Source organism: Bos grunniens, chromosome 3 (genome assembly GCF_055505025.1).
Source record: "Bos grunniens cultivar Pamir isolate PY7600 chromosome 3, Bosgru_T2T1.0, whole genome shotgun sequence".
Lineage (NCBI taxonomy): Eukaryota > Metazoa > Chordata > Mammalia > Artiodactyla > Bovidae > Bos > Bos grunniens.
Window position 1 is genome coordinate 99388457 of NC_141167.1, and position 26113 is coordinate 99414569.

Here is a 26113-nt window from a genome sequence, read left to right on the forward strand (position 1 = left end):
CTGGGTTAGAGGAGTGTAACCTGACCCCACCACCTGCTGGCAAGCTGGAAAGCGGGCTGGAGGGAAGGAAGGCAGCCTTCAAGAATCTTAGTGGAGGGCTTTGCTTCCACCTCTTCCTCTTCCCATCCTCCCACGAAATGGCTTATTTCTCTGGTAGAATTCTGATATTCAGAGCCAAGGTTCTCCATGCATAAAGCAGGGATGATAACATTTGTTATCCACTTTTCCAGGGTCTTATAAAGCTTCCTATTCTAATATTTATGACACATTTGAACTTCTTCAACAAAAGGTGACCATCTGTAATCACCTTAAACTGTTGTTGACAAATGATATTTATTGAGCATTTACTTTGGATCAGACCATGTGCTGGATATTATGTATGTATTATCTCATTCAGGCCTCACAACAGGCTGTCAAAGAAGGTGTTGTTAACCCTGGCTTTCTAGCAAAGAAAAGGAAGCCCTGAAAAGTTAAATAACCTTGTCTAAATGTATGTATACAGATAAAAAGAGGTAAGTTTGAGTCTGAAGTTTTCCCAATATGTGGCTCAGCCTTTCCTGTATGCTGTGGACTGTGTCTCCCTGGATTTTCTGTTCATTTACCCAGTGACTACCCACTATGTGCTGGGTGTTCTTCATTCCTTTTTTCAAGATATAATATCTCTGTGTCTGTTTTTCTGTGTCTTTTTGTCTCTTAGTTCCCCTCTGCTATTCCTCTGTCATACTCCCCCCAGCCAGGTGGAGAACAGCACTCTCATCCTACAGACTAATCATGGACCAGTAGTTCTGAACACTGCCATTCTGCAGCCCCATTCTTATCACACAATTTCAGGAAACCTCAGTACGTGTCCCCTGATGACTGACAGGGGGCCAGTTCAACTACGTGAAATTGGCAGTTTGGAACTCTACTTCTGCTGGGTGACCCTTCCTTGGAAAGGTCTGAAGAAATCCATCCATTCATGAAATACCATAATACATTTGACAGTAAATCACATATTGCTTTGTGACGGCTCTTCTACCATCGTCTTTAACAACTGGTTTAGCCCTTACATCTTTTACGTATTTTTATCTTGTTCCTGGAAGGAGGAACCATGTCTTATGTCTGTTTCATCAACAGTCCCCACCTGCTTAACACATGATTCTTGTCCGAGTCTTTGTGATCCCATGGACTATAGCCCACCAGGCTTCTCTGTCCACGGGATTTCCCAGGCAACCCACTGAAGTGGGTTGTCACTTCCCTTTCCAGGGGATCTTCCTCACCCAGGGACCTAATCCATGTCTCCTGCATTGGCAGGCAGATTCTTTACCACTGAGCCACCAGGGAAGCCCATCCAACTCTTAGGCATTCAGTAAGTATTTGTTGATTTTATATCCCCTTCTTCAGAATGGGTCTGCCTAATTAGCCCTCTTCACACATTCTGTCCCTGCTGGATACTTTCTATCACTCTCTCTCCCATCCTTTCTTATTTTTTCATTCCTTCCCTTCCTCAGTTAACTCAGCATAAGCCATGGAGTCATGTTTACCTACTAAACCACTTTCTTTGAGTAATACAAGTGGAAAGAAAACCAAATTTGGAGTCTTATGATACAAGCTTTGGTCACTACATGACGACAGAGCTGGCTGGCTGCATCACCATGGCTAAGCCACCAGACCCTTCTGAGCATCATTTTCCACCCAATCATTGTTCTCCAGGACTTTCCCCTCCCATACTATGCCACAGAAACATATTGCAAAGGTCATCAATGTCTTCAGTTCAGTCACTCAGTCGTGTCCGACTCTTTGCGACCCCATGAATCGCAGTACGCCAGACCTCCCTATCCATCACCAACTCCCGGAGTCCACGTAAACCCATGTCCATTGAGTCAGTGATGCCATCCAACATCTCATCCTCTGTTGTCCCCTTCTCCTCCGGCCCTCAATCTTTCCCAGCAACAGGGTCTTTTCAAATGAGTCAGCTCTCCGCATCCGGTAGCCAAAGTATTAGAGTTCCAGCTTCAACATCAGTCCCTCCAATGAACACCAGGACTGATCTCCTTTAGAATGGACTAGTTGGGTCTCCCTGCAGTCCAAAGGACTCTCAAGAGTCTTCTCCAACACCACAGTTCAAAGGCATCAATTCTTCGGCACTCAGCTTTCTTTATAGTCCAACTCTTATATCCATACGTGACTACTGGAAAAACCGTAGCCTTGACTAGACGGACCTTTGTTGGCAAAGTAATGTCTCTGCTTTTTAATATGTTATCTAGGTTAGTCATAACTTTCCTTCCAAGGAGCAAGTGTCTTTTAATTTCATGGCTGCAATCACCATCTGCAGTGATTTTGGAGCCCCCAAAAATAAAGTCTGACACTGTTTCCACTGTTTCCCCATCTATCTCCCATGAAGTGATGGGACCAGATGCCATGATCTTCGTTTTCTGAATGTTGAGCTTTAAGCCAACTTTTCACTCTCCTCTTTCACTTTCTCCAAGAGGCTCTTTAGTTCCTCTTCACTTTCTGCCATAAGGGTGGTGTCATCTGCATATCTGAGGTTATTGATATTTCTCCTGGCAATCTTGATTCCAGCTTGTGCTTCCTCCAGCCCAACATTTTTCATGATGTACTCTGCATATAAGTTAAATAAGCAGGGTGACAATATACAGCCCTGACGTACTCTTTTTCCTATTTGGAACCAGTCTGTTGTTCCATGGCCAGTTCTAACTGTTGCTTCCTGACCTGTATACAGGTTTCTCAAGAGGCAGGTCAGGTGGTCTGGTATTCCCATCTCTTTCAGAATTTTCCACAGTTCATTGTGATCCATAGTCAAAGGCTTTGGCATAGTCAATAAAACAGAAATAGATGTTTTTCTGCAACTCTCTTGCTTTTTCGATGATTCAGTGGATGTTAGCAATTTGATCTCTGGTTCCTCTGCCTTTTCTAAAACCAGCTTGAACATTAGGAAGTTCATGGTTCACGTATTGCTGAAGCCTGGCTTGGAGAATTTTGAGCATTACCTTACTAGCGTGTGAGATGAGTGTAATTGTGTGGTAGTTTGAGCATTCTTTGGCATTGCCTTTCTTTGGGATTGGAATGAAAACTGACCTTTTCCAGTCCTGTGGCCACTGCTGAGTTTTCCAAATTTGCTGACATATTGAGTGCAGCACTTTCACAGCATCATCTTTCAGGATTTGAAATAGCTCCACTAGAATTCCATCACCTCCACTAGCTTTGTTCGTAGTGATGCTTCCTAAGGCCCACTTGACTTCACATTCCAGGATGTCCGGCTCTAGGTAAGTGTAAGTGATCACACCTTTGTGATTATCTGGGTCATAATATCAATGTCTTACCTACAGTTAAATTCAGTAGACCTTTTTCAGCCTTTTAATTTTAACCTCTCATCACATTTGTCCTTATTGACCAGTTTTTCCTAAACACTATCCCTTCAACTTTTATGATATTGCTTCATCTGATACTCTTCTGACTTTTGGACTTCTGTAGCTGCTGCTTCCTCTTATTGCTATCATTTTTGTTTCTTATTAAAATAATTAAAATAATCGCTAGCATTAGTTGATGCTTACTATGTGCCAAGATTATGCTAAACTTCGTAGATGGTATTCCATAAGATAGGTACTATTATTAGTACCTATAAGAGACATAAGGAAGTCAAGAAACACCTGGAGTAACAGGCAAATTTGGCCTTGGAACGGAATGAAGCAGGGCAAAGGCTAATAGAGTTTTGCCAAGAGAACGCACTGGTCATAGCAAAGACCCTCTTCCAACAACACAAGAGAAGACTCTACACATGGACATCACCAGATGGTCAACACCGAAATCAGACTGCTTATATTCCTTGCAGCCAAAGATGAAGAAGCTCTATACAGTCAGCAAAAACAAGACCAGGAGCTGATGTGGCTCAGATCATGAACTCCTTATTGCCAAATTCAGACTTAAATTGAAGAAAGTAGGGGAAACCACTAGACCATTCAGGTATGACCTAAATCAAATCCCTTATGATTATACAGTGGAAGTGAGAAATAGATTTAAGGGACTAGATGTGATAGACAGAGTGCCTGATGAACTATGGACGGAGGTTCGTGACATTGTACAGGAGACAGGGATCAAGACCATCCCCATGGAAAAGAAATGCAAAAAAGCAAAATGGCTGTCTGGGAGGCCTTACAAACAGCTGTGAAAAGAAGAGAAGCGAAAAGCAAAGGAGAAAAGGAAAGATATAAGCATCTGAATGCAGAGTTCCAAAGAATAGCAAGGATAGATAAGAAAGCCTTCCTCAGCGATCAATGAAAAGAAATAGAGGAAAACAACAGAATGGGAAAGACTAGAGATCTCTTCAAGAAAATTAGAGATACCAAGGGAACATTTCATGCAAAGATGGGCTCAATAAAGGACAGAAATGGTATGGACCTAACAGAAGCAGAAGATATTAAGAAGAGATGGCAAGAATACACAGAAGAACTGTACAAAAAAGATCTTCATGACCAAGATAATCACAATGGTGTGATCACTCACCTAGAGCCAGACATCCTGGAATGTGAAGTCAAGTGGGCCTTAGAAAGCATCACTACGAACAAAACTAGTGGAGGTGATAGAATTCCAGTGGAGCTATTTCAAATCCTAAAAGATGATGCTGTGAAAGTGCTGCACTCAATATGTCAGCAAATTTGGAAAACTCAGCAGTGGCCACAGGACTGGAAAAGGTCAGTTTTCATTCCAATCCCAAAGAAAGGCAATGCCAAAGAATGCTCAAACTACCGCACAATTACACTCATCTCACACGCTAGTAAGGTAATGCTCAAAATTCTCCAAGCCAGGCTTCAGCAATACGTGAACCGTGAACTTACAGATGTTCAAGCTAGTTTTAGAAAAGGCAGAGGAACCAGAGATCAAATTGCTAACATCCACTGAATCATCGAAAAAGCAAGAGAGTTGCAGAAAAACATCTATTTCTGTTTTATTGACTATGCCAAAGCCTTTGACTGTGTGGATCACAATAAACCGTGGAAAATTCTGAAAGAGATGGGAATACCAGACCACCTGATCTGCCTCTTGAGAAACCTATATGCAGATCAGGAAGCAACAGTTAGAACTGGACATGGAACAACAGACTGGTTCCAAATAGGAAAAAGAGTACGTCAGGGCTGTATATTGTCACCCTGCTTATTTAACTTATATGCAGAGTACATCATGAAAAATGCTGGGCTGGAGGAAGCACAAGCTGGAATCAAGATTGCCAGGAGAAATATCAATAACCTCAGATATGCAGATGACACCACCCTTATGGCAGAAAGTGAAGAGGAACTGAAAAGCCTCTTGGAGAAAGTGAAAGAGGAGAGTGAAAAGTTGGCTTAAAGCTCAACATTCAGAAAATGAAGATCATGGCATCAGGTCCCATCACTTCATGGGAAATAGATGGGGAAACAGTGGAAACAGTGTCAGACTTTATTTTGGGGGGCTCCAAAATCACTGCAGATGGTGATTGCAGCCATGAAATTAAAAGACACTTGTTCCTTGGAAGCAAAGTTATGACCAACCTAGATAGCATATTGAAAAACAGACATTACTTTGCCAACAAAAGTCTGTTTAGTCAAGGCTATGGTTTTTCCTGTGGTCATGTTTGGATGTAAGAGTTGGACTGTGAAGAAAGCTGAGTGCTGAAGAATTGATGCCTTTGAACTGTGGTGTTGGAGAAGACTCTTGAGAGTCCCTTGGACTGCAAGAAGATCCAACCAGTCCATTCTGAAGGAGATCAGCCCTGGGATTTCTTTGGAAGGAATGATGCTAAAGCTGAAACTCCAGTATTTTGGCCACCTCATGCGAAGAGTTGACTCACTGGAAAAGTTTCTGATGCTGGGAGGGATTGGGGGCAGGAGGAGAAGGGGACGACAGAGGATGAGATGGCTGGATGGCATCACTGACTCGATGGACATGAGTCTGAGTGAACTCTTGGAGTTGGTGATGGACAGGGAGGCCTGGTGTGCTGCAATTCATGGGGTCACAAAGAGTCGGACACAACTGAGCAATTGAACTGAACTGAACTGAACACAGAGAGGAAAAGACCAAGGTTTAGAGAGGTAACATAACTTTCCCAGGGACATATGGCCAGGGTTGTCTGTTTCCAAACCATATTCTCTCAACAGACACAACATCCTTCTCACTCTCCTTTATAGGCTGTCTTCCTCTATGCTTCCCTTTACTTTTAGAATTCCATGGAGCTCTATCCTGGGCCTGTTTCTCCTCTGTCATCTCTCCCTGGATAATCTCACCCACTTTTTTGTCTTTAATAACCATCCATGTAGAAATATTACTATCCTCTGTCCTCAGTCCATGCTCCTCTCCTGAGCTCCAGGTCTTTTTCTCCAACTGCCCAAGGCACAGGAACATATGATGTCTCACACATGACTTGTTATCTTTCCCTCAAAACCTGGTCTTCCTCCCAGACTTCCTATCTTAGTAAAATCACACCATTATCCAACATTTGCCGAAGTCAGAAAACTCAGTGCCATCTTTTTCACCTCTCATTTACCCTCCCTAACATGGCTTCAAGGAGAAGGCAATGGCACCCCACTCCAGTACTCTTGCCTGGAAAACCCCATGGACAGAGGAGCCTGGTGGGCTGCAATCCATGGGGTAGCTAAGAGTCAGACATGATTTCACTTTCACTTTTCACTTTCATGCATTGGAGAAGGAAATGGCAACCCACTCCAGTGTTCTTGCCTGGAGAATCCCAGGGATGGGGGAGCCTGGTGGGCTGCCATCTATGGGGTCGCACAGAGTCGGACACGACTGAAGCGACTTAGCAGCAGCAGCAACATGGCTTCAATGGCCCTTTAAGACTTGGTTCCTGCCTCTCTTTCCAGCTCCATTTCTTCTGATTCATCCCCTGAGTCTTCACCTAACTGATCACTCTTTGCAGGTCCTAGAATGAGCCAGCTCACTTCCCTTTTCTGTCTTTCCTGTCTCCAGTTTTTTGGGTTTCTTTTTCAATTGTACCTATAACTGTAATATTTTCCATCCCTTGCCTCTCTCCTAGCTCAACCTTGCTTTCCTACCAGTCAGTTCTCATCTTAAATGTCGCTTCTTTTGAGAATACTTCCCTACACCAGATTAAACCTTCCTGCTGACACTCTTATTTTCCTCAAACATAATCTATCGCACATCATTGCAATTTTACTTTTCAATTGTTGATATAGTCTTGTCTGTTGTAGTATCTTGAATATCTAGCATAGCGCCTTGTTTATAAAAGGCTCTCAGAGTATACTGAATGAATGAACAGCAAAATGGAGTTAATTATAACTACTTCTCAGTTATATTGGGTAATTGTGGAAATTGCATGACATAGTATTTGTTATTACACTTTGTAAGCTGTGAAATTGTAGAACAAACCCCCACAACAATAAAAAAAAAATTATGCATGGTTGATCTCCCATACTCTTCTAGATTTTTCATCCTCTTTCTGGACCCACTATCTCAACAGTTGAGAGATCATGATGCATCAAAGTCCCATCAGCTGAGACTTGCCCTGTGCTCTCTCACCTGGGGGTGCCTTTCTGATCTAGGAACTGCTCAGGTTGTCTTCCATATCATCTCTGTCAGTTCCGTCCCCAGCTTGGCTCAATCAGCAGCTATACCAAAGCTTTATACTCACCCCTGCAATATCTACAGCTTCATGCTGGTTCAGTCCAATTTGATTCTTTTGGCTGATTCTCCCCACCCTGAGGAGTCTTAGCAATTGCCTTTGCACCAAGGATTAGCATCTCTGTTCCTGACCACCCTAACAATCCCTCTTACTTTCACTCACTCCAGAAACTGCAGGAGAGGGTTATAACCCAAGGCTATCCTGGCCATTGGAGTAGTTGATTTGGAGAGGAATAGAATGCTGAAAGGGTTTTTAAAGCAAAATCTCAATCCAGAGATGACAGGGGAGAGAGATTAGAGATGATATGAGAAACGGAAGAAAGAGAAACAAGGCGTGTGTGTGAGGGTAGAAGAGTTGTTGGGCGAACAGGGTAGTGAATCCATCCTCCCAGGTCATACTCTGTTCCCTTGAGAACAATACATCTCACTGAAGCAAGGTTGTGTCTCTGGCTAGCTCTGAACAGAGGTGGAGATCCCAGTCTCATCTGGTGCTACCCAACACAGGACGTATTGATACATTTGATCTCTTGTGATTTAATTTGGAAACAGAGTTAGGTATTCAGAACCATTCCTGAGCTTAGAGGCCAAAAAATCAGAGATAATATCAAGTGATCTTTTAAAAAAAATCACCACCAGGGTTATGTTGTGGGAGAGTCAACCACTGTATCAGTTGGCAGTGTCAAATTATAAAAACAATCATGGCAGCAAAAACCCTATAACCTCATTCACATAAGAGGTTATAGAAGTAAGTGCCTTCTTCTCCACTTCGACACCCCCTCCTTAGATTAACACCCTTTGTGATTTCTTGAAAACTATGCTGGATGTTTACTAACCCGATTTTACCTATATAAACATGTGAGGGGAGAGCAGTTAACATCATCTCCCTGGAACATCCAGACCAGGAATGGACAAACTTTTACTATCATAGATGATAGTTTATCTGGAAATCTAAACACTGGAAATCTCTCAACACTGTACATATGCTAAGTGTCTTAAGTGTTATATTCATTTGAAATGAACATATCTAAACTCCACACACAGAACTGGTCGGATGCTCCAGGTGAGCGCTTCTCTCCTATAGCCACATGAATGCAGGCACCTTTCTTCAGTCACTGCGTCTTTCTCTTCTCCCCTCTCCCCCTCCCCAGCTTCCCTGTGTAGAGCCTCTTTCCGCCCTCCACCCTGGGCCCAGAAGCAGCATTGCTTGTAGAACGAAGTGCTAAGCTTACCTGCACCTTTCTCTGTTTTTACCCTGCAATTTGGGGAAGTGACAGAACTGTCATAATGTGTATGTTTAAGTCTCTGAGTTTTAAATTCAACAGAGGGGGAAAAAAGATGAAGATGAGAAGGGTAGCAGACACATTTTATAATTTTTCAAGATATTAGTCCCATGGCCTCATTTTTTTCACCCCCACCTCCCAAAATTCCTGCATAACAACTAGATAGAATGATAAGCAGTGACACTTTGGAAGGCAGCCAGTCTAACAGTATTAGAGAGATAATATAATTTTAGAACTGGAGGGGGCCTCAGACCTGATTTAATCCAATGCTCTCATGTTAAGATAAGGACAGTGAGGCGCAGGGAGGTGTTGTGACTTGCTCAAGGTCACATAGGGAGTTTGGTCTATTACCAGCCCTGTGGACAGTCAAGGCCAGGCTATCTAGACTCGGGGGGGACTCAAGTAGCAACAGCAGAGTCTGTGCAGAGGGTTGGAGGCAATGATGAAGTGAAGGGCAGGGGCTGGAAGAAAAGAAGCCAAGAGAGGTTGCAGAGGAAGATGCTGTAGCCGCACAATTTCAATCCGAATGGTCAAGCCTGAAACATCTGGGCGTGAGAGGTACCAGATGGGCTTGGGATGGGCAGCAATCAGGCACTGGGAGTCAAGGCAACCGGAAGAAGCTGAGTCAAAGAGGCTGATTTGCAAGCAGCACAGGGCTCTGCATACAGAAGCTGCAGCTGCAACTCAAGGACAGCATTTAGATTTACAGAGTGTGGATAGGACTTTTGGTCAGCGTCAGTCACCTTAGCCAGGCCTGTGAATCACAGCCAAATCTAGATGACTTGTATTATTGACCATGATAATGGGAGGGTGAATGGTGGCTGTGACTGCCTGCATGGCAATCAACCTTTAAGATGGCTAGAAATTTTGATCTGGCCAGCCCTTGGCCTGGAGAATAATGTCCCAGAGACACAGTGATCACCGTGAACGGAAGCTACTTCAAAGACAAAGGCCACAACGCACAGCCCTGTGATGGAGGAGTCCACTTTGTCATGGGTCAGAGCCCAGGTTAAGCACAGACCTTAGTTGGGGAGGGGAAGGGGGGATGAGGAGAGTGATGACCTGGAGAATGAAGAGAACTGAATGGACTGTTTTCATCTCATGGATGCAGAAGCTATCAGTGGGGCAGGAGCAAAACATCGGTGCTATGGATACTAAGATGGTAAACCCCTAAATCCTTTTACGTCTGACAGTATATTCAGAAGATTTTGTCACAGATCCTGAGAAAGTCACTTAACTTTGCTATGCATCAGGCTAAATCAACACAATGCAGAAACATCTGGATGAAAATGAAATGCCTCTGTCAGTAGTCTGGGTGTTTTGTCGACCTGACATCAAACAGCTGGATCCTTATAAACATTTGGATGACGCACTGAATTTTTCATTTTTCATTCAGAACACAAAATCATAGACTCTCCGGCTTGGCAGGAACTTAAAGGTCATCTAATCCCTGATATCTGGCATAGCCTCAAATGACCTGTTTTGTGTTATTGTGCACATTAAACGCTTAAGATATGGGGATGTGTTATGTCTAATTATACATATTGTATCTTATTTAAACACATGTTTATTTTAACATTTTGTTCTCCTTGGCTGTTTAATTGAATTGTAAATGAATTGTTTACAGGGTAGACTAATTTATTATATGTATGAAAACACAATGAAATTCTGTAATTAGCCCAGACTTGAGTTTGGGGAAAAAAAGCTGCAGGTGCATAAATGTGGGTGAACCTTGGTACTTGATCAGCACAGAGCCAGGAGACTGCCTGGGTTACCTTCGCTCCTAGAGCTCCTTGCTTAGTTTCAGAAGGAGAGCACTTCCCAGAGAAGTCTGCTTCACCTCTGCTTCACTTCCTTACTTACACCTGCCACTTAAGGAGCTCCAACCAGGTGTCTGTTCCTAGACTGAGACTGAAAGGAAAGTAAGGGCAAAGGACTGTGAAATTCATTAACTCCAGAGATCTGTTTCAGCATCTGAATCTTTCTCATCCAGATGGCGAAGGCTTCATCCCACCCCAGCCCCCTCTCCATATTCAGAGAATTCCTTTAAAAACATTTCCCCAAATACAGCTTCGCAAAAGAGACAAGCTAAGGAAGCTTCCTCTCCCATAGATTCAGCTTCTGGTCTAAAGTATGCCGTTTAATGTCCCTGACAGTCTGCATGGAACTTTTCTTTTTTTCTTTTTTACAAGTGGCTCTTGGAGCCATTGTCTCATTTATACAGCTAGGCTCCATAGAAATGGGTATGGCCAAATTAACACACAGGAGCAAATGGGAAGCATTTTCCAAAACTAAAAATGTGTGCACTGACTTAAAATGATAGTCTGGGGAGAAGAACTAAGTTAGAATGTCCAGGAAAAGGAAGAAAGGGTGAAATGAGATGGTGAGTCAATGAGGCAGGGAGATCTAGGAAGACTGTTCTGGATGGCAGGAGATGTAGATAAGGAGGTTCTTATATTTGCAGCGATGAAAGCTTGTAATAGGATGGAGGGGAGTCGGTAGTAAATCAGTCAGCCAGCCAGCCAGCAGCCTTTGCTGGGTACCCACTGTGCACAGAACATTCTCGGTACTAATAACTGTAGGGAGTTAGCCAGACTGTAAAAGACCTTCTAAGATGAGCTTGAAAACTAGTGGAAGAGATTGCTGCAGAAAAACAACAGCTCTGTGAATGTAAGCAAGAGTGGAGAACATATTGAATAATGAAGATAGCTATAACTCAAGCAGGCATTAATACAACCACATGCACAAAAAATAACTCAAGCAATCTAGATAGTGTAGGTTTTATATGTATGTATGTCAGAGTTAATGTCTATTGAGTGAGTGATATGTGGCAGATATAGTATTAACCATTTTATACACATTAGATCTTGAATCTGCTTGCAAAGCAGGAGACCCAGGTTTGATTCCTCGGTTGGGAAGATACCCTGGAGAAGGAAATGGCAACCCACTCCAGTATTCTCGCCTGGAGAATCTCATGGACAGAGGAGCCCGGCAGGCTGCAGTCTATGGGGTCACAAACGACTTAGTGACTAAACTACCATCATGAGAAATATGAATGAGCCTGTGAAATTTAAACATCAAGTAACATGTCCATTCATTTGGCATGAAATGAAGTAAATGAAAGGTATGGATCTAAGGTATAAGAACTTCACCATTCAAGGATTTGACATAACTAGTCATGACTATTCATGAGCAGCCCTTAAAGTAGAGGACATGGATTGATATTCAGACACCTTATGCTGGGCAATGATTCACTTAGCTTTTGAGAGAAAATTGTTTACTGCCCACTGTCTACATCTCAGTACAACTTGGTTGTTCTAATATGTTTCACTAAGTTTGTTATCATTCTTTTGGAACAATACTTGACTGCATTTTATGGGGGATGGTATCAACTTATTTTAACTGAGAGCTTGAAGACTTGCAAAGATCTTAAGATGTATACTTCACAAAGGCAAAAGGGTTTCTGATTTTAAAGAGATGAGGAAATACCCCACTGATATAGGTAAATTCTCCAATGTCTTTTCATAATATTATCTAGTTCTAGGTTAGGATAGTGGTGGAGACAGAAGGGCCTGTATCTGCAGTTATTTTAGAGATGCTGCTACAACAGCCCTGCCCTTCTTTAGTCTCCTGGGGAGTAACATCTCAGAATTATTCAGAGTTTGGAATGCAGAATTATAAAATATATCTTGAATGGGTCAATTTTTCTTTCAAAGGACAACTGGCTTTGTCCTCCCATTCCCGGCTCTGCTGAGGGAAGCGGCCCTGGCTGTGCCTTGAATGAGGGTGGCCATGTTCCCTACCACAAGAACCTTCTCTCTGCCCTTGGATCAAATGCATAGTTGACTCCTGATGTAAAAGCAGGTGATCTGAATTTTGTCAAGTAACCCCAGTAGTACACAAAGCTTTGCAGCAACAAGAGTGATGATTCAATAGGGCAATAAAGTTCTTTCAGGAATTTGAACTGAGAAACTCAAAAAAATATCTGTACTATGAGATGCATCAGATGAACACGGAATGAACACAGAAGAACAGCTGGAGAGAACAGACTGGTCATGCTTGTGATGAACAGTAAGGAGATGAAGGACCACCTCTGGGGTTAGTCCTCCCAGTACCCATATGGCATTTCACTTACTGTGAGGCCACTGTTCCAGATGGTATCATGTGTCTCTCTTCTTATTGCCACAGGTATGCCTCAGTAATCTCCCACTGACTGAGGTATGCTAAGGGAGTACTGGTTCCTGGGGGAAAAAAAATTCCAAGACTGTCAGAGATGGGTCTAGGGATCATCTAGTCGGTGCTACTCAAAGTATGGTCCAAGGACCAGTGGAATCCACCACCATTCCAGTGTGTGGGAACTAGGAATGGAAACTGAGTAAGCATTTGAGAATTTTAACAGGAATTTGACCTTGCCCCAACATCCAATTTTTTGTCTGTTGAATCTAACAATAAAAAATTTGAGCTTGCATTCTGTAAATTTGTGGCATTTTTTTTCCAGTTCATTTTTCTAGTATTTTTATTATTTTATAAAATTATGAGGAACAGTTGACCTTTGAACAACGTGAGTTCAAATTGTATAGATCCACTTACATGCTGATTTTTTTCAGTAAATATGACCACAGTTCTACAAGATCTGGTTAGTTGAATCCTCAGATGCAGAACCACAGATATTAAGTTATACCTGGATTTCAACTGCAGTGAGTTGGCACCTTTAACCTGAACATTGTTCAAGGGTCAGTTGTACATGAAGGATTGGAATTTTTTTTTTTTATTTCAAAATGGGTCTTTCTCAAGAGATGGTTTGAGGACCACTGATCTAATCCCCAGCTTTCAAACTGTGAATCCTTGATCCATGAGTGGGTAGCAACCCATTGATCGGTCATGAAATTAATTTGTGTAGGTACCAGCATTAAGATAAGAATAGAAAGTATCAGGGTGCATTGCATGTGATAAGGCTAAATACTGTTTCATAAAACTTTTTATTTTTAAGTGTATGTAAATACACACATGCATGTATTTATATATATGCCAACAGGGAAAGGAACCCAAGAACCCCATGTTTGTCAGATGTCTCTGCTTTCCTTGTAGGTACAGGAAAAAATTTTCTCATCACTAGAAAACTATGTGTTGTCTATAGCATACCATTTTGCGTTATCTGATTTTGATTCAATGGGAGCTGTACATTATATGACTGTGCATTAGAGATAACTGATAACATTGCAATAACACTTCTTGTCTATAGACATGCAAATTTCCATCCCTTCCGGTAGAGGTCAAATGGACTCTCATGTCCCTTAAGAACGAAGCCAGTTTTTCAGCTTTTTGCACATTCATATCAACATTCCTAATCTGGAAATGGGTCTGTTTTCTTTTGAATTCTCTTTTGAATCAGTTGTGGCATCTACCTAATTCCCTCACTGACTGAATTAAAACCTCTAATGAGTGTTCATTCTAAATCTGTTGAGAGTCGTGATTTTACCTTTTCTTGAGAATAATCTTTTCACAGAAGTCACAGTAGACCTTTCTTACACCATCAGGTTGTGGTGTTTGTTCAAACTTAGATCATTTCTAATGAAGTGGGATCCCTTAACAGGAAGTAATGCCTGGGTCCCTAGCAAGACTGACGGGCTTGCTCCTGGGTTAAGTTTCTGCTACTGTCCTGACAGGAATCAGTGATTCCTCTTGTGAAAGACCATGTGCCATCAATGATCTTGATTGCTGTTCCATAAAATTATCCCTCTCATGCCTTATGCCTGCGATATTTTAAAGTATAGATCCCTTTTACTACAGTTCAGAAAAATTTAAAAATACAGTTGAATGTGGACTGGGCACATTAGAAGTTCAGTTCAGTTCAGTTGCTCAGTCGTGTCCGACTCTTTGCGACCCCATGAACGGCAGCGTGCCAGGCCTCCCTGTCCATCACCAACTCCCAGAGTCCAACCAAACCCATGTCCATTGAGTCGGTGATGCCTCCAACCATCTCATCCTCTATCGTCCCCTTCTCCTCCTGCCCTCAATCTTTCTCAGCATCAGGATCTTTTCAAATGAGTCAGCTCTTCGAATCAGGTGGCCAAAGTATTGGAGTTACAAGGTCTCAGATAGGGCAAGAAACAACACTAGCTTGAGAATTAAAAATCTAGATTCTAGGCCCATCTTGACCCCTAATTAGCTGTACACCTATGTGAGTGCCTGGGTGCTAAGCCGCTTCAGTTGTGTCTGAGTCTGTGTGACCCTATGGACTCTAGTTGCCAGGCTCCTCTGTCCATGAGATTCTCCAAGGCAAAAATACTGGAGTAGGTTGCCATGCCCTCCTCTAGGGGATCTTCCAACCCGGGGATGGAACCCCATGCCTCTTACATCTCCTGCATAGCCAAACAGGCTCTCTGGGAAGCCCAATTAGCTGTATAATCTTAAACAAATTGCTTAACCTCTATGGTCAGATTCTTAATCTGTACATTGACCTAAGTCAATAGCTTTATGCTTTTATGTTTGTTTAGTACAACAGCTCTTTTCCAGAAAAAGCTTGCACACAGTCCCCAAATCCCAATTTCCAAAACAACAACAGACACTCTGATGAATAGTGGGTGTCTGTTTGGTTTCAGTTCCCCACTCTGTGGTGGCCTCCACTCACAGGGGCCGCTCAGAACTCTGAGGATTCCACTGTAGCACAGCCCAAGAGGCACAGAACTTAAGAGCACTAAAGCTCTTCCTGATACTAGGAAGATGTTACAGTCCATAATTTTGTCTCAGAGTTAGCATATTAAAAAAAAATACTTTCTAAGCTGTTCCACCCTTTCCTTCCTTGCCCCACCCACACCCCACTCCCTTGACAGCCTCCAATTTTAGTTCTGACCTTTGGAATCGTCAGCCCATCCTCAGTTCCTTCACCCCTGGGATCCGCCCCCTATAGCTTCAGTTCAAAAACATATCCATTGTGTTGTAATAATGTTTAATTATCTGCTTCCCCCACCAGACTATGAGTTCCCAGAGCTGCAAGGCATGTCCTCTCACCTTTGTTCCCCGGTCCAGCATGGAGCCTGACCCTCTCCTCTGTCCTCAGCACACACTCCACCCACTGCGTCTCCTGTTCAGAGTTCTCTCCTGAACTCCAGGTCACAGAGACTACTTGCCAGACATTTCCACTGTGTGTATTTCCTAGGCTTTTCAAAAGCAGCATGCTCAGAACTGGCCATAACTTCCGTTCAGAATCCTCACCTCCTCCTGAAAAGTCCCATGGCTATGAGGGGTGCTGCAGTCTCTTTGCTGCCCAAACCAGAAATCTTCAACACCTCTCTTCATTTCCACATCCAACCAGTTACATGTCCCTTTAGTTCCTCCTCCCCCAATTCTTAACTCCATCTGCTTCTCTCCATTCTCACTGCTACTGCCCTAGTTCAGACCACATGGATAATAATTGATAGTTTTGATGGTATTTCCATGGTACCAAAGTCTTACAAAAAAATAAATAAATAAAATCCTCTTCATACATTAGATCTTCCAATGTTTATGCCTACTCTGAGAGTTTTAGCGCTGTTAATAGTCCCATTTTACAGTCAAGGCAATTGAAGCTCAGAGAGAATAAATAACTTGCCCAACCTGGGTGGGTTTGTTGTTGGAACTTAAATCCCTATCTCTCTAATGCTGATGCTCTAGCCCATAACCATTGCATTAAAACTGAAATATTGACTGCTGTTGTTTCCTACCATTAGCCTTGCCCTTTTAAGTCCGTTCACCATTCTACTACCCAGGAATTCTTTTTAAAAGAGAAGCCTTATCATGTATCCTCTGCTTAAAACCCCTCATTGTTTTTCCTTTGCCTGGACACAGTACAAGCTTGCTAATAGGTCACTAGGCCCTTCATAACCATCTTAACCTCTCTGGTCTCTTTACTTGCCATTGTCACCTGCGGCTTCAGTCCTACTGAACCCGTTGCAGTCTTGAGGATGTATCTTGCAGTGTCTCCCATTCTTCTTACCTCTGTGCCTTTTTCTTCTGCCTAGCAAACTTTTCTCCCCACCTCCTTACCCGGCCAACTCTGAGTCACACTCCGATTCTTGGCTTAGAAGTTTTCAACTCTTAGAAGCTCTCTATGAGCACCCGTTTCCCCAGAGCACTGTGTATTTTCTGACAATATCACCATGACTCTACACTGGAAGTACCTGTTTATGTGTCAGACCCTTGACCATAAACGAGCTTCTGGACGGTGGAGACTGCTGTGGTGTTGCTCTTTGCTGTAAGTTGGGGTTCTTAGACGCACAGCCTAAGATGAAAGTTTTCATCATGTGACTTATTGAGAGCGTACTTTCAGGTGAGACCTGTGGAATGAGGGAAACAGAATAGGGTAAGGTGAGATCAGCTGTGGGCTCAGCCTAAGTCTGATGGTGGGGGAGGAGCTCTAGTTCTCGAATGACAACACGGAGTTGTCCCACCTTGAGGCTAGGGGTTGAATTTTCACCACCCCCTCAAATATCAGTCATCTCATTTTCTGCAGGCTGGCCTCTGAGTATGTGTGTATGGGTGGGGATGAGGGGGGCACAACTTCCCAGCTATCACTGTAGGGAGTGATATCCGCCTACAAGCTCCAGTAAAGGTTTCAGCTGAGAGTCCTCAGGGGCTGAGATAGGTATGCCCTCCTGGTAATGTGGATCTACCACCTACCCTAGCAGCTAGACCTTTCCTGCCACCATCACACTCAATAAATGTCAAAGGAGTAAATGACATAACTTTTTTCATTCATCTTCAATTTTTTCATTTATTCCTGGCTTGGTGATTTTTCTAATGAATTAAATCCCCTACCTCCCCAGTCTTGATTTGTTTTAAAGGTCTCCAGTATTTTTGGTCAACTTTTTCTGAACTCTAATTACTTTACAGGGTTCCCAAACTTGGGTAACTAGTTTCTCACTTAGTATGTTTTGTTCCATATTAGCCAAACATGTTCATGAGGGCATATGTCTACAACTTAATTAGTTGTGAAAGGTCTGACTGGTCCCTAGTAAGAATGTACACATCTTCTCAAATCAAGTAGGATTTGTGGGGAGAAGGTTTCTCTCATACCAGCAAATGTGATTTTTAAGCCATTTGCCTAAAACGACTTGCTCTGGAATATCTATACATTTCCTAAGTGGTGTGTGTGCTAAGTTGCTTCAGTCATGTCTGACTGTTTTCAATACTATGGACCACCAGGCTCCTCTGTCAATGGGATTCTCAAGAACACTGGAGTGGGTTGCCATTTCCTTCTCCAGGGGAACTTCCCTACCCAGGGATCAAACCCAGGTCTCTTACATCTCCTGTGTTGGCAGGCAGGTTCTTTACCACCAGTGCCACCTTGGAAGCCCTGTCTTATTTGGGGATCTACCCAAATGCATCTGTCAGTTCTGCATAATTTACATATGCGTTATCCAGGCGTGGGGGCCCTCGCCTAGTGGTTAGTTGCCGGCCATTCAGATGACCTAACATGGCTAGGAAGCTAGAGAGACCCCTATGGAGGGAAGAATTATTCCCACAAGAAAGTTTGCTTCTGCTCAAATGGGCTGGGGCCTGACTTTGTTCCTCAAGGACATTTTTCTCTCTGGGAGAAATTTAGCCCCACCAGACTCAGCCAAAAATTTAACAGCCCTAAAGGTAGAGACTGGGTGTTATTCATCTTTACATAAATACAAATAATACTTCAGACTCAACTGTTTAAAAGTACTTTCACACATATCTCATCTGATTCTTGCAAAAATCCCAGTAAGCAAAAAATTAGTGTTTCCATTCTACCCATGAGGAAACTAAGATATTTAGAGGTCAAATGACTCACCTAAGGGCCCATAGATATTAAGTGGCAGAGCTGCCATTCAAACCCAGGATTTCTAATACCAAATATGTTATACAGCTTCCTGTATAACACAGACCTGGCACACCATACAGCCTCACTAGCTGTTTGTTGAATTACCTATGGCTTCTGTTATTCATGTCCAAGGCTCCCCTCCTTTAATATAGATAGTGCATCACAGGCTAGCTAGCCTGTGTCAGCTAAAGCATTGTGCCAATGAGGTCAAGGTCACTGGTTCAATTCTCAAAAGACCAGTAGTTACATTTTTGTCAAGACAATAACAATCTTAGTTCCAGTGATACAGACCACTCCCCTAATCACCCATTTTGCCATGTGTGCCATGGTCAACAACAAGGAATAGGCAAAAGAATACAAATAGAGCAGAGCAAATCCTTCACTAATTCTAACTCTAGAGAATATGGGGGAGAAAATCTGATTATTTTTATTTTTTTTCCCAGGAGAAAGGACAGAATCCTGGAGTTATCCTTAGAAGTTTCTGGGTCAATATTCAGTGGCTTGAGTGGATCTAGCCCCAAAAGGCTTTACAAAGGAGAGGGTGAGGCAGGCTGAAGTGACAGCAAGGGCACAGGAAGAAATGACCAGCTGGGTCATTCAGTCCAGCACATGGCATGTTTTCAAGAGAAGGTCACATTTTCTGCTAGAGATAACTTACAGACTTTGTAGGAAAGCATAATGGTTCCAGTGGCTAAATTTATAATCTAGAGCCCTAAACAAAACCTTCACCCACATTCACCTCTTCCATCTCTGTAGCTTAGTTTATGATGCCAGCAAAAAGCAAATGCTTTCAAACAGATGCTTGAAAACTGCAGAGCTCTTATTGCTAATAATGTTTATACCATTCAATTACATGAACACTGATTGACAGGCCTGTTTTACATCTACAACTCTGAAGGCCCTAGGAGTGAGGTGAATTAAGTCTCTGCCTTCAAGTCATCATCCAAAGAATGAGACCATTATAATATATAACATAAATCAAGCAAAAAATAAATGCTAATTAAGTGACTGTGCTCCAGGAGTTGAGAAAAGTTGACTATAACCAGATTCCTTTGGAAAAACCTCATGGGAGAGGACTGAACTGAACTTGGAAGGATCTGGGGGATCTGAATCAGAAGACAGCTTGTGGAAAGAGCATTCCTCCTCTGAATTCAGTGTACCACCTCCATTTCTGGGCCCTCCATTTCAGCCATGGAGGCAGCAAGGAGCTGTAAGCCAGCAAAATCTGACAATGTTGTAACTTCAGGTGCCCTGAGCAGCAATGGCTTTATCTTTCTGGCTTCTCTGCCTGCCCTGCCTGCAGACTTGTTCAGCCATTCTGATACACATGCAAACCTGGAAGTGTGTGGATGTTAACACCCAAGGAACCACACTTGATCAATGGGGAGCAGAAGCTGGCAGACTAATACTTCTCTCTTTCATCCTTCGGGCTCCCAAGGCTAAGGCATTGTACAAGGGCTCTTCAGAGGGTCCTAGGTAGGACTGAGTTCTGGTTGCCCACAATGATAATCGGATAACAAAAGTCATCATGGATTGGCTTCTCTTTCTTCCTTGATTTAGTCTTCACAGGCACCCTCCCTCTATCTGTCCCCCCGCTGCTATATTATTCCTTAGCATCACTTCCCCCAACTAATCACCTGCACACAAGCCCTTGTCTTGTAAGGAATCTGGACTAAGAGTAAACTTGTTGTTTTCTCTGTACATCCCTGAAAAATAGCTGTTCGAGACACAGGAGTAAGTCACACAGTATGACACAGGGAGGGAGTGTAAATTCTCTCCACCACCCCTCTCACGCCTCTGACCATCTCCCTCTTGGGTTTGTCCTATGGGGACTTAAGAGTCGTAAGAGGTCTTCAGAGAGCTCCCGGAGGCCTGAGTGATGGGGAATCCCACATCTGTGGGGCACAGGACATTTCCCTGAGGGCAAAGCAGTCAGGCACTCTGCCCTCCCCTCGGCCCAGATGGCTGTGAAAGCTGAAAGGTTCTTGTGTTGCCAGGGTTGCGGAAAGGAGTGAGGCCCAACCTCAGCCTGCCTGCAGCACCCTTGGTGGCATTCCTGTCCATAGTTCCCTCACTCTCCAAGTCCCCAGATCTCAGCGCTCAGGAAGGAAGGCTGGGATCTTCCCGGGATCCCCAACCCATCCTCAGATCAGCACTTGCTCGCATTACACAGCCAGGCTCCCCACACTACTCAGCCATATATCGTCCTCACCAGAAAGTGTGCTCAGGGAAGGGCCAGAAGACTGACTTCCTCTGCTCTCAGCAATAGACCTGATTCTCCTGGAATGCACACCATGTTGTATTTTGTGCCTCACAAGCAAAGTATGATAGTAAGAACTGGGGGAGGATGTCAGAGGGATGTGAGTTTGAGAAACAGACCTAGGCTGGATGCTGAGTGAAAAGGAAAGACATACAAGGACACCAACTGTCCCAATGACTCAGACGGACTGACTCAGACTGGAGGAATGGGACAGCGTATGAGAGACTGAGTTCAGATGGAACTTCTCCCTTGTAAGGGCCGTGAAGTTCTTGAAATTTGGTGGGGGAGGTGGCAGGGAAGATTGTCATCAGGGAGACTGAAGAGAGGAGGATTATTAAATACTGTTTCTGGTCATGTTAAAAGAAGAAACAGGACCAGAAACATGTTTAGCGATGAGTTGTTTGTTGTTCAGGTGCTAAATCATGTCCCACTCTTTTGCAACCCCATGGACTGTAGCCTGTCAGGCTTCTCTGTCCATGGAATTCTCCAGGCAAGAAAACTGGAGTGGGTTGCCATCTCCTTCTCCAGGGGATCTTCCTGACCCAGGGACTGAACCCAGGTCTCTTACATCTCCTGCACTGGCAGGCAGATTCTTTACCTCTGGGCCACCAGGGAGTAAAGCAATGCCCTAAGTCAGCAGTGGGGCTGGGCTTCTTCTCAGCAATCTCTCTGGCTCTGAGTGCCTCCATCAGAGGTGAATTCTACCTTTGTGATAGCGGCAGGTACAGCTCAGTGTCACCATCCCTTGCCACCTCCAGTAATGCTTAGCAGGTCCTCCAGGGTCTTTGATACAGAATTTGTTCAGAAAAGCAATATGGCCTAAGGTTAGGATCATTGGCCTTAGAGTCAGACCCAAAAGTCCCAGCACTATTGTATTCAGCCTGAACAGCAGTACTCAATTACTTCCTGGCCTCAGTTTCCTCATATAGATTGGAAGCCCCATGAAGACAGGGACTTGGCCTTATTCACTATAATATCCCTAGAGGCTCTTCAGACACCTGACAATACATATTTGCTGAATGAATAAATAAACCTATAAGTGAGAGTAATATTAGCACTACTCCATAGGCAAGAAAATGGGCTTCTCAGGTGGCGTTAGTTGTAAAGAACCCATCTGCCAATAAAGGAGACACAGATTCCATCCCAGGGTTGGGATGATCCCCTGGAGGAGGGCATAGCAATCCACTCCAGTATTTTTGCCTGGAGAATCCCATGGATGGAGGAGCCTGGCAGGCTTTAGTCCATAGGGTCACAAAAGAGTCGGACACAACTGAAGCGACTTAGCATGCACACATAGGCAGTAAAACATAGTAATGAAGAATATAGACGGTAGAACCAGACTTCCTTAATCTGAATTCAAACTCAGCTACTTCCACCACTGTAACTTCAGCAAGCTAGTAAATCTCTTTATGCCTCTCTGTCCCCAATTTCCTCATCTGTGAAGTGGTGATAAGAATAAGAAGTCTACCTCAACAGATTATGGTACAACTTAAAATAAGTTAATATATCTGAAGTGTACAAAACAGTGCCTATTTATTAGTTAGCTATCATTATTGTTGAGAGAATTAATTAATAAAATCCAGGAAAAAATGCTCAGCATTTGAGTTTTTAATTTAAAAAAATTTTTTTAATTGAAGTAAAATTGACTTACAATGTTGTTTTAGTTTCTGGTGTACAGCAAAGTGATTCTGTAATACATATAAATATATGTATATATCCTTTTTCAGATTTTTTTCCATTATAGTTTATTACAAGATATTGAATACAATTCCTTGTGCTATTCATTAGAACCTTTTGTTTAGCATTTGATGTTTTATTCCAAATACTTCTAAACTATGCAAACTTATGATAAAATATAATCAGATATTATTACTAAATATTTTTAAATATAAAAATATTTTAACCAGTTAGCTCATCACCTGCCATATCACAAGTTCTCACTAAGTGGTAGCTATTCTTATTGTTGTTGCTGCTGTTTTTGCTATAAGAAAATCATTCTGATCTCACCAGGCCTGCAGGCTGACAATAAGGCTACAGGTTCATCTTCAGGGTTGACTTTGAATAGGAACAGGCAACGGCAGGCATTAACTGAGGAAGGATCCCCAGGAAAACTGCTATTGGCATTGAATAGGGTGAGAATAGTGAGAACTGAGCTGGTTGTAACGTTTAGCCGCAGGCTAGAGAAACAAACTTGAACAAGAGTGGAACAGGAGAAAAACAGTGACGTGAAGAAGCGCAACGCTGGGTAGAACGTGTTGTAATACACCAGACCAATTTCTCATTCTGTACAGTCTGTTACTTCCGTTACTAGTCAAAGAGGCTGAGTCAATTCCTCAAGAAGTATTTACAAAATCTGCACCATTTTTTCCAGCATTGTGATCAGGGTTACGAGAAATAGAAAAGCAATATGAGTCTTGGGCTTACAATCCCTTGCAGTGAGAACACATAAGACTAAAAACCAAGATCATATATGAATATATCCTCAAGTGTATCAAAACAGGTAACTGCTACAGAAAGTGAAGACAGGGAGACTTAATTCATTTGTTCTTTCTTTCATACATTCTTTTACTCACTCATTTAATAGACACTGAACACCCTCTGTATTGAAGGCCATGAAGGAGAAGGAGCTCAGGAGAGCTAAATGCTGCCCTCCTATACTTTATTTATTTATTTATTTTTTAATTTTTAATGTAATTTTATTTTTAACTTTACAATATTGTATTGGTTTTGCCATATATCAACATGAATCCCTCCTTTAATAAGGAACTGGTGCTGATTGGAGAAGGAAATGGCAACCCACTCCAGTATTCTTGCCTGGAGTACTTGCCTCCAGTATTCTTGCCATCATTCGATGGCCAGAAGAGCCTGGTGGGCTACAGTCCATAGGGCTGCAAAGAGTCAGACACGACTGAGCACACATACACATACACAAGGGGTCCAGTCTCATTATGAAGATGGTGGGTCTTGATTTGATGTGAAGGTTTGGTATCATCTAAACAAATGAGCGGAGAAGGCAATGGCACCCCACTTCACTGTTCTTGCCTGGAGAATCCCAGGGACGGGGGAGCCTGGTGGGCTGCCATCTATGGGGTCGCACAGAGTCGGACACAACTGAAGCAACTTAGCAGCAGCAGCAGCAGACAAATGAGGGTACAGGGTGGCATGCCAAGTAGGAAGTCACTGGGGGAGTAACTCCCAGAAGCAGGGATGAACATAGTTTTTATTTATTGATTCATTAATGCATTGAATGAAATTTTTTGGAAATATCTATTATAGGCCTGAAAGATGAGTAGGACATCATTCCTTCCCTCAAGCAGTTTGTAGTCTAATGGGGGAGGTAGACACATAAAGAAAAATGTGTATTAGAGTGTGATGAGTATAACAACAGAGGCCTGTGTAAAGTAGCATGCAGAGAGTGTCATCCTCCCAGGGAATGAGGAGGGGCTCAGTGGGTTACAAGGGAGCCAAGGCTCTGCAGTTGCAAGGGACAGCATCCCAAGGCTCTTTAGGAAGGACACGGGAGGCCAGTGTAGAGGGCAGATGATGATTGATGGGAAATAAGGTAGTTAGACGGTCTAGAGATCAGATCTCGAAGGCATTTAGAGGACATTCTATGGAATCTGGACTTTATTCAGAGGATGAGGCAATCAGAAAAGATTTCAGGGGAGATGACATACCACATTTGCATTTTGGAAAGATAAGCATAACAGTGTCTCACATTATTTAGGGCCAACTGCAGTTTGTAAACCTTAACCTCACAATGACCTTTATCAGTTCCAGAGGGAGGTACAAACTTGCCCAAGGTCACTCCAGCAGGAGGAGCAGGAAGAGGATTTTTGGTTTTCAAGACCAGACTCTTCACCCCTACATTGTTACCTCTTTGATTGCAGAGTGGGAAGGCTGGGGAAGGGAGGGAAGTGAGTGGTAAGGGAGGGAAAGCGGCAGAGTCATGGTCAGAATAAAAGATAATGAGGCCAGAACTGAAGTGGTGGGACTGAGAACGGAGAGAAAGAAACAGGGTTCAAAACCATTTAGGAAATAGGCCCTACTGGGTGCTGTGATTGATCTGATAATGTAGATTAAAGGGGAGGGAGGACCAGCAGGACTCCAGAGGTCTGCTCCCATAGCTGCATTTCTTTCTTGTGGGGCCGTCAGCAGTGAGAGGAACCACAGGAAGTAAAGGTGTGTTTGTGAGATAATGCACTGAGGACCCTCCCTACTGGGTGGTGGGTTAGACCCAGCCAGAGCTCAGGACCAGGTCTGGGCTGGAAGAAGAGACTGGGGAACCTGACAGACTGACTAGGATGAGTAGAGGGCTGATTAGACAGTAGAGAGCCTAGGTGACAGGTCGACATATGGACTTGAGTGTGGAGAGAGTAAGAAGTCACTGAGGCCCTTTGATTAGGGAAACAACAAGGTCAGCAACAGCTTTTTAAATGTCAAGCATCAAACTAAAATATTCAAGAACCAAAACAGAACTTGATTTCCAGCCCCCATTCCACCCTGTGGTGAAAACAGCACCTCAGCCAGGGTGGGCCAGCCCCGCCATGCTCGGAGCCGAGACCAGGTTCCGTGAGGTTTCGCAAGCCCAGGGGACGGGAGCTGTTGTCTCTCTCTGTGCTGGGGCCCCTGAGATGTCCCTGTTCCTGAGGTGTGCAGGCCCACTCCATGAGGGGTCCAGCCATAAGCCCCTTGTCAAGGCTGCAATGTGTCTTCCAGTTTGGAAGTGGTGAAAGGTTGGAGGAGCTCCAGCTTGTCTCTGTTTTTCTTGTTCCTCATATGACTTTAGTGACAAAAAGGTAAAGGATGAAAAGAAATGTTGGGAGATGAGATGGAGTGGTTATCCTGCCACATAATAAAAATCATATTTGGGGAAAGCCAGTTCACAACATTGGAAAGGATCTAATGGAGTGTGGAGAGGGTGGAGGAACATGGGAACTGATTCGAAGGCCATCCCAGAAGTCGGACCTGACGGGGTCGTTCATGATGTACACTTACCTCTCATTTGATCTGCACAGCGACTCCGTCAGGTGGTGTTCATTATCCCTATTTTACAAATAAGGCACCAAGAGAAGATAAATCAGACCAAATCACCTGGTGATTCAGATGGTAAAG

General features: G+C 43.3%; 1 protein-coding gene across 29 annotated transcripts in view; it reads right to left on the reverse strand.

Annotated features, from left to right (window-relative positions):
* LOC147376237 (histone H3-like centromeric protein A) overlaps positions 1-17246 on the reverse strand; it is a 213440-nt gene extending 196194 nt beyond the window's left edge. For 12 of the 29 annotated variants that reach the window (XR_015160868.1, XR_015160869.1, XR_015160871.1 and 9 more), the window contains exons 1-2: positions 17069-17101; positions 13045-13150 (exon numbers count right to left, since the gene is read on the reverse strand). Coding sequence is in view for 4 of the 29 variants with exons in the window: in XM_086392218.1 (XP_086248344.1) it covers positions 17069-17191 (123 nt within the window). In the remaining 25 variants the exon portion in view is untranslated. Of the gene's footprint in view, positions 1-13044; positions 13151-15920; positions 16110-17068 lie in introns of those variants that run through there. The other 17 variants (XR_015160870.1, XR_015160877.1, XR_015160888.1 and 14 more) reach the window with 12 other exon arrangements.
* Between the last annotated feature and the right edge of the window lie 8867 nt (positions 17247-26113).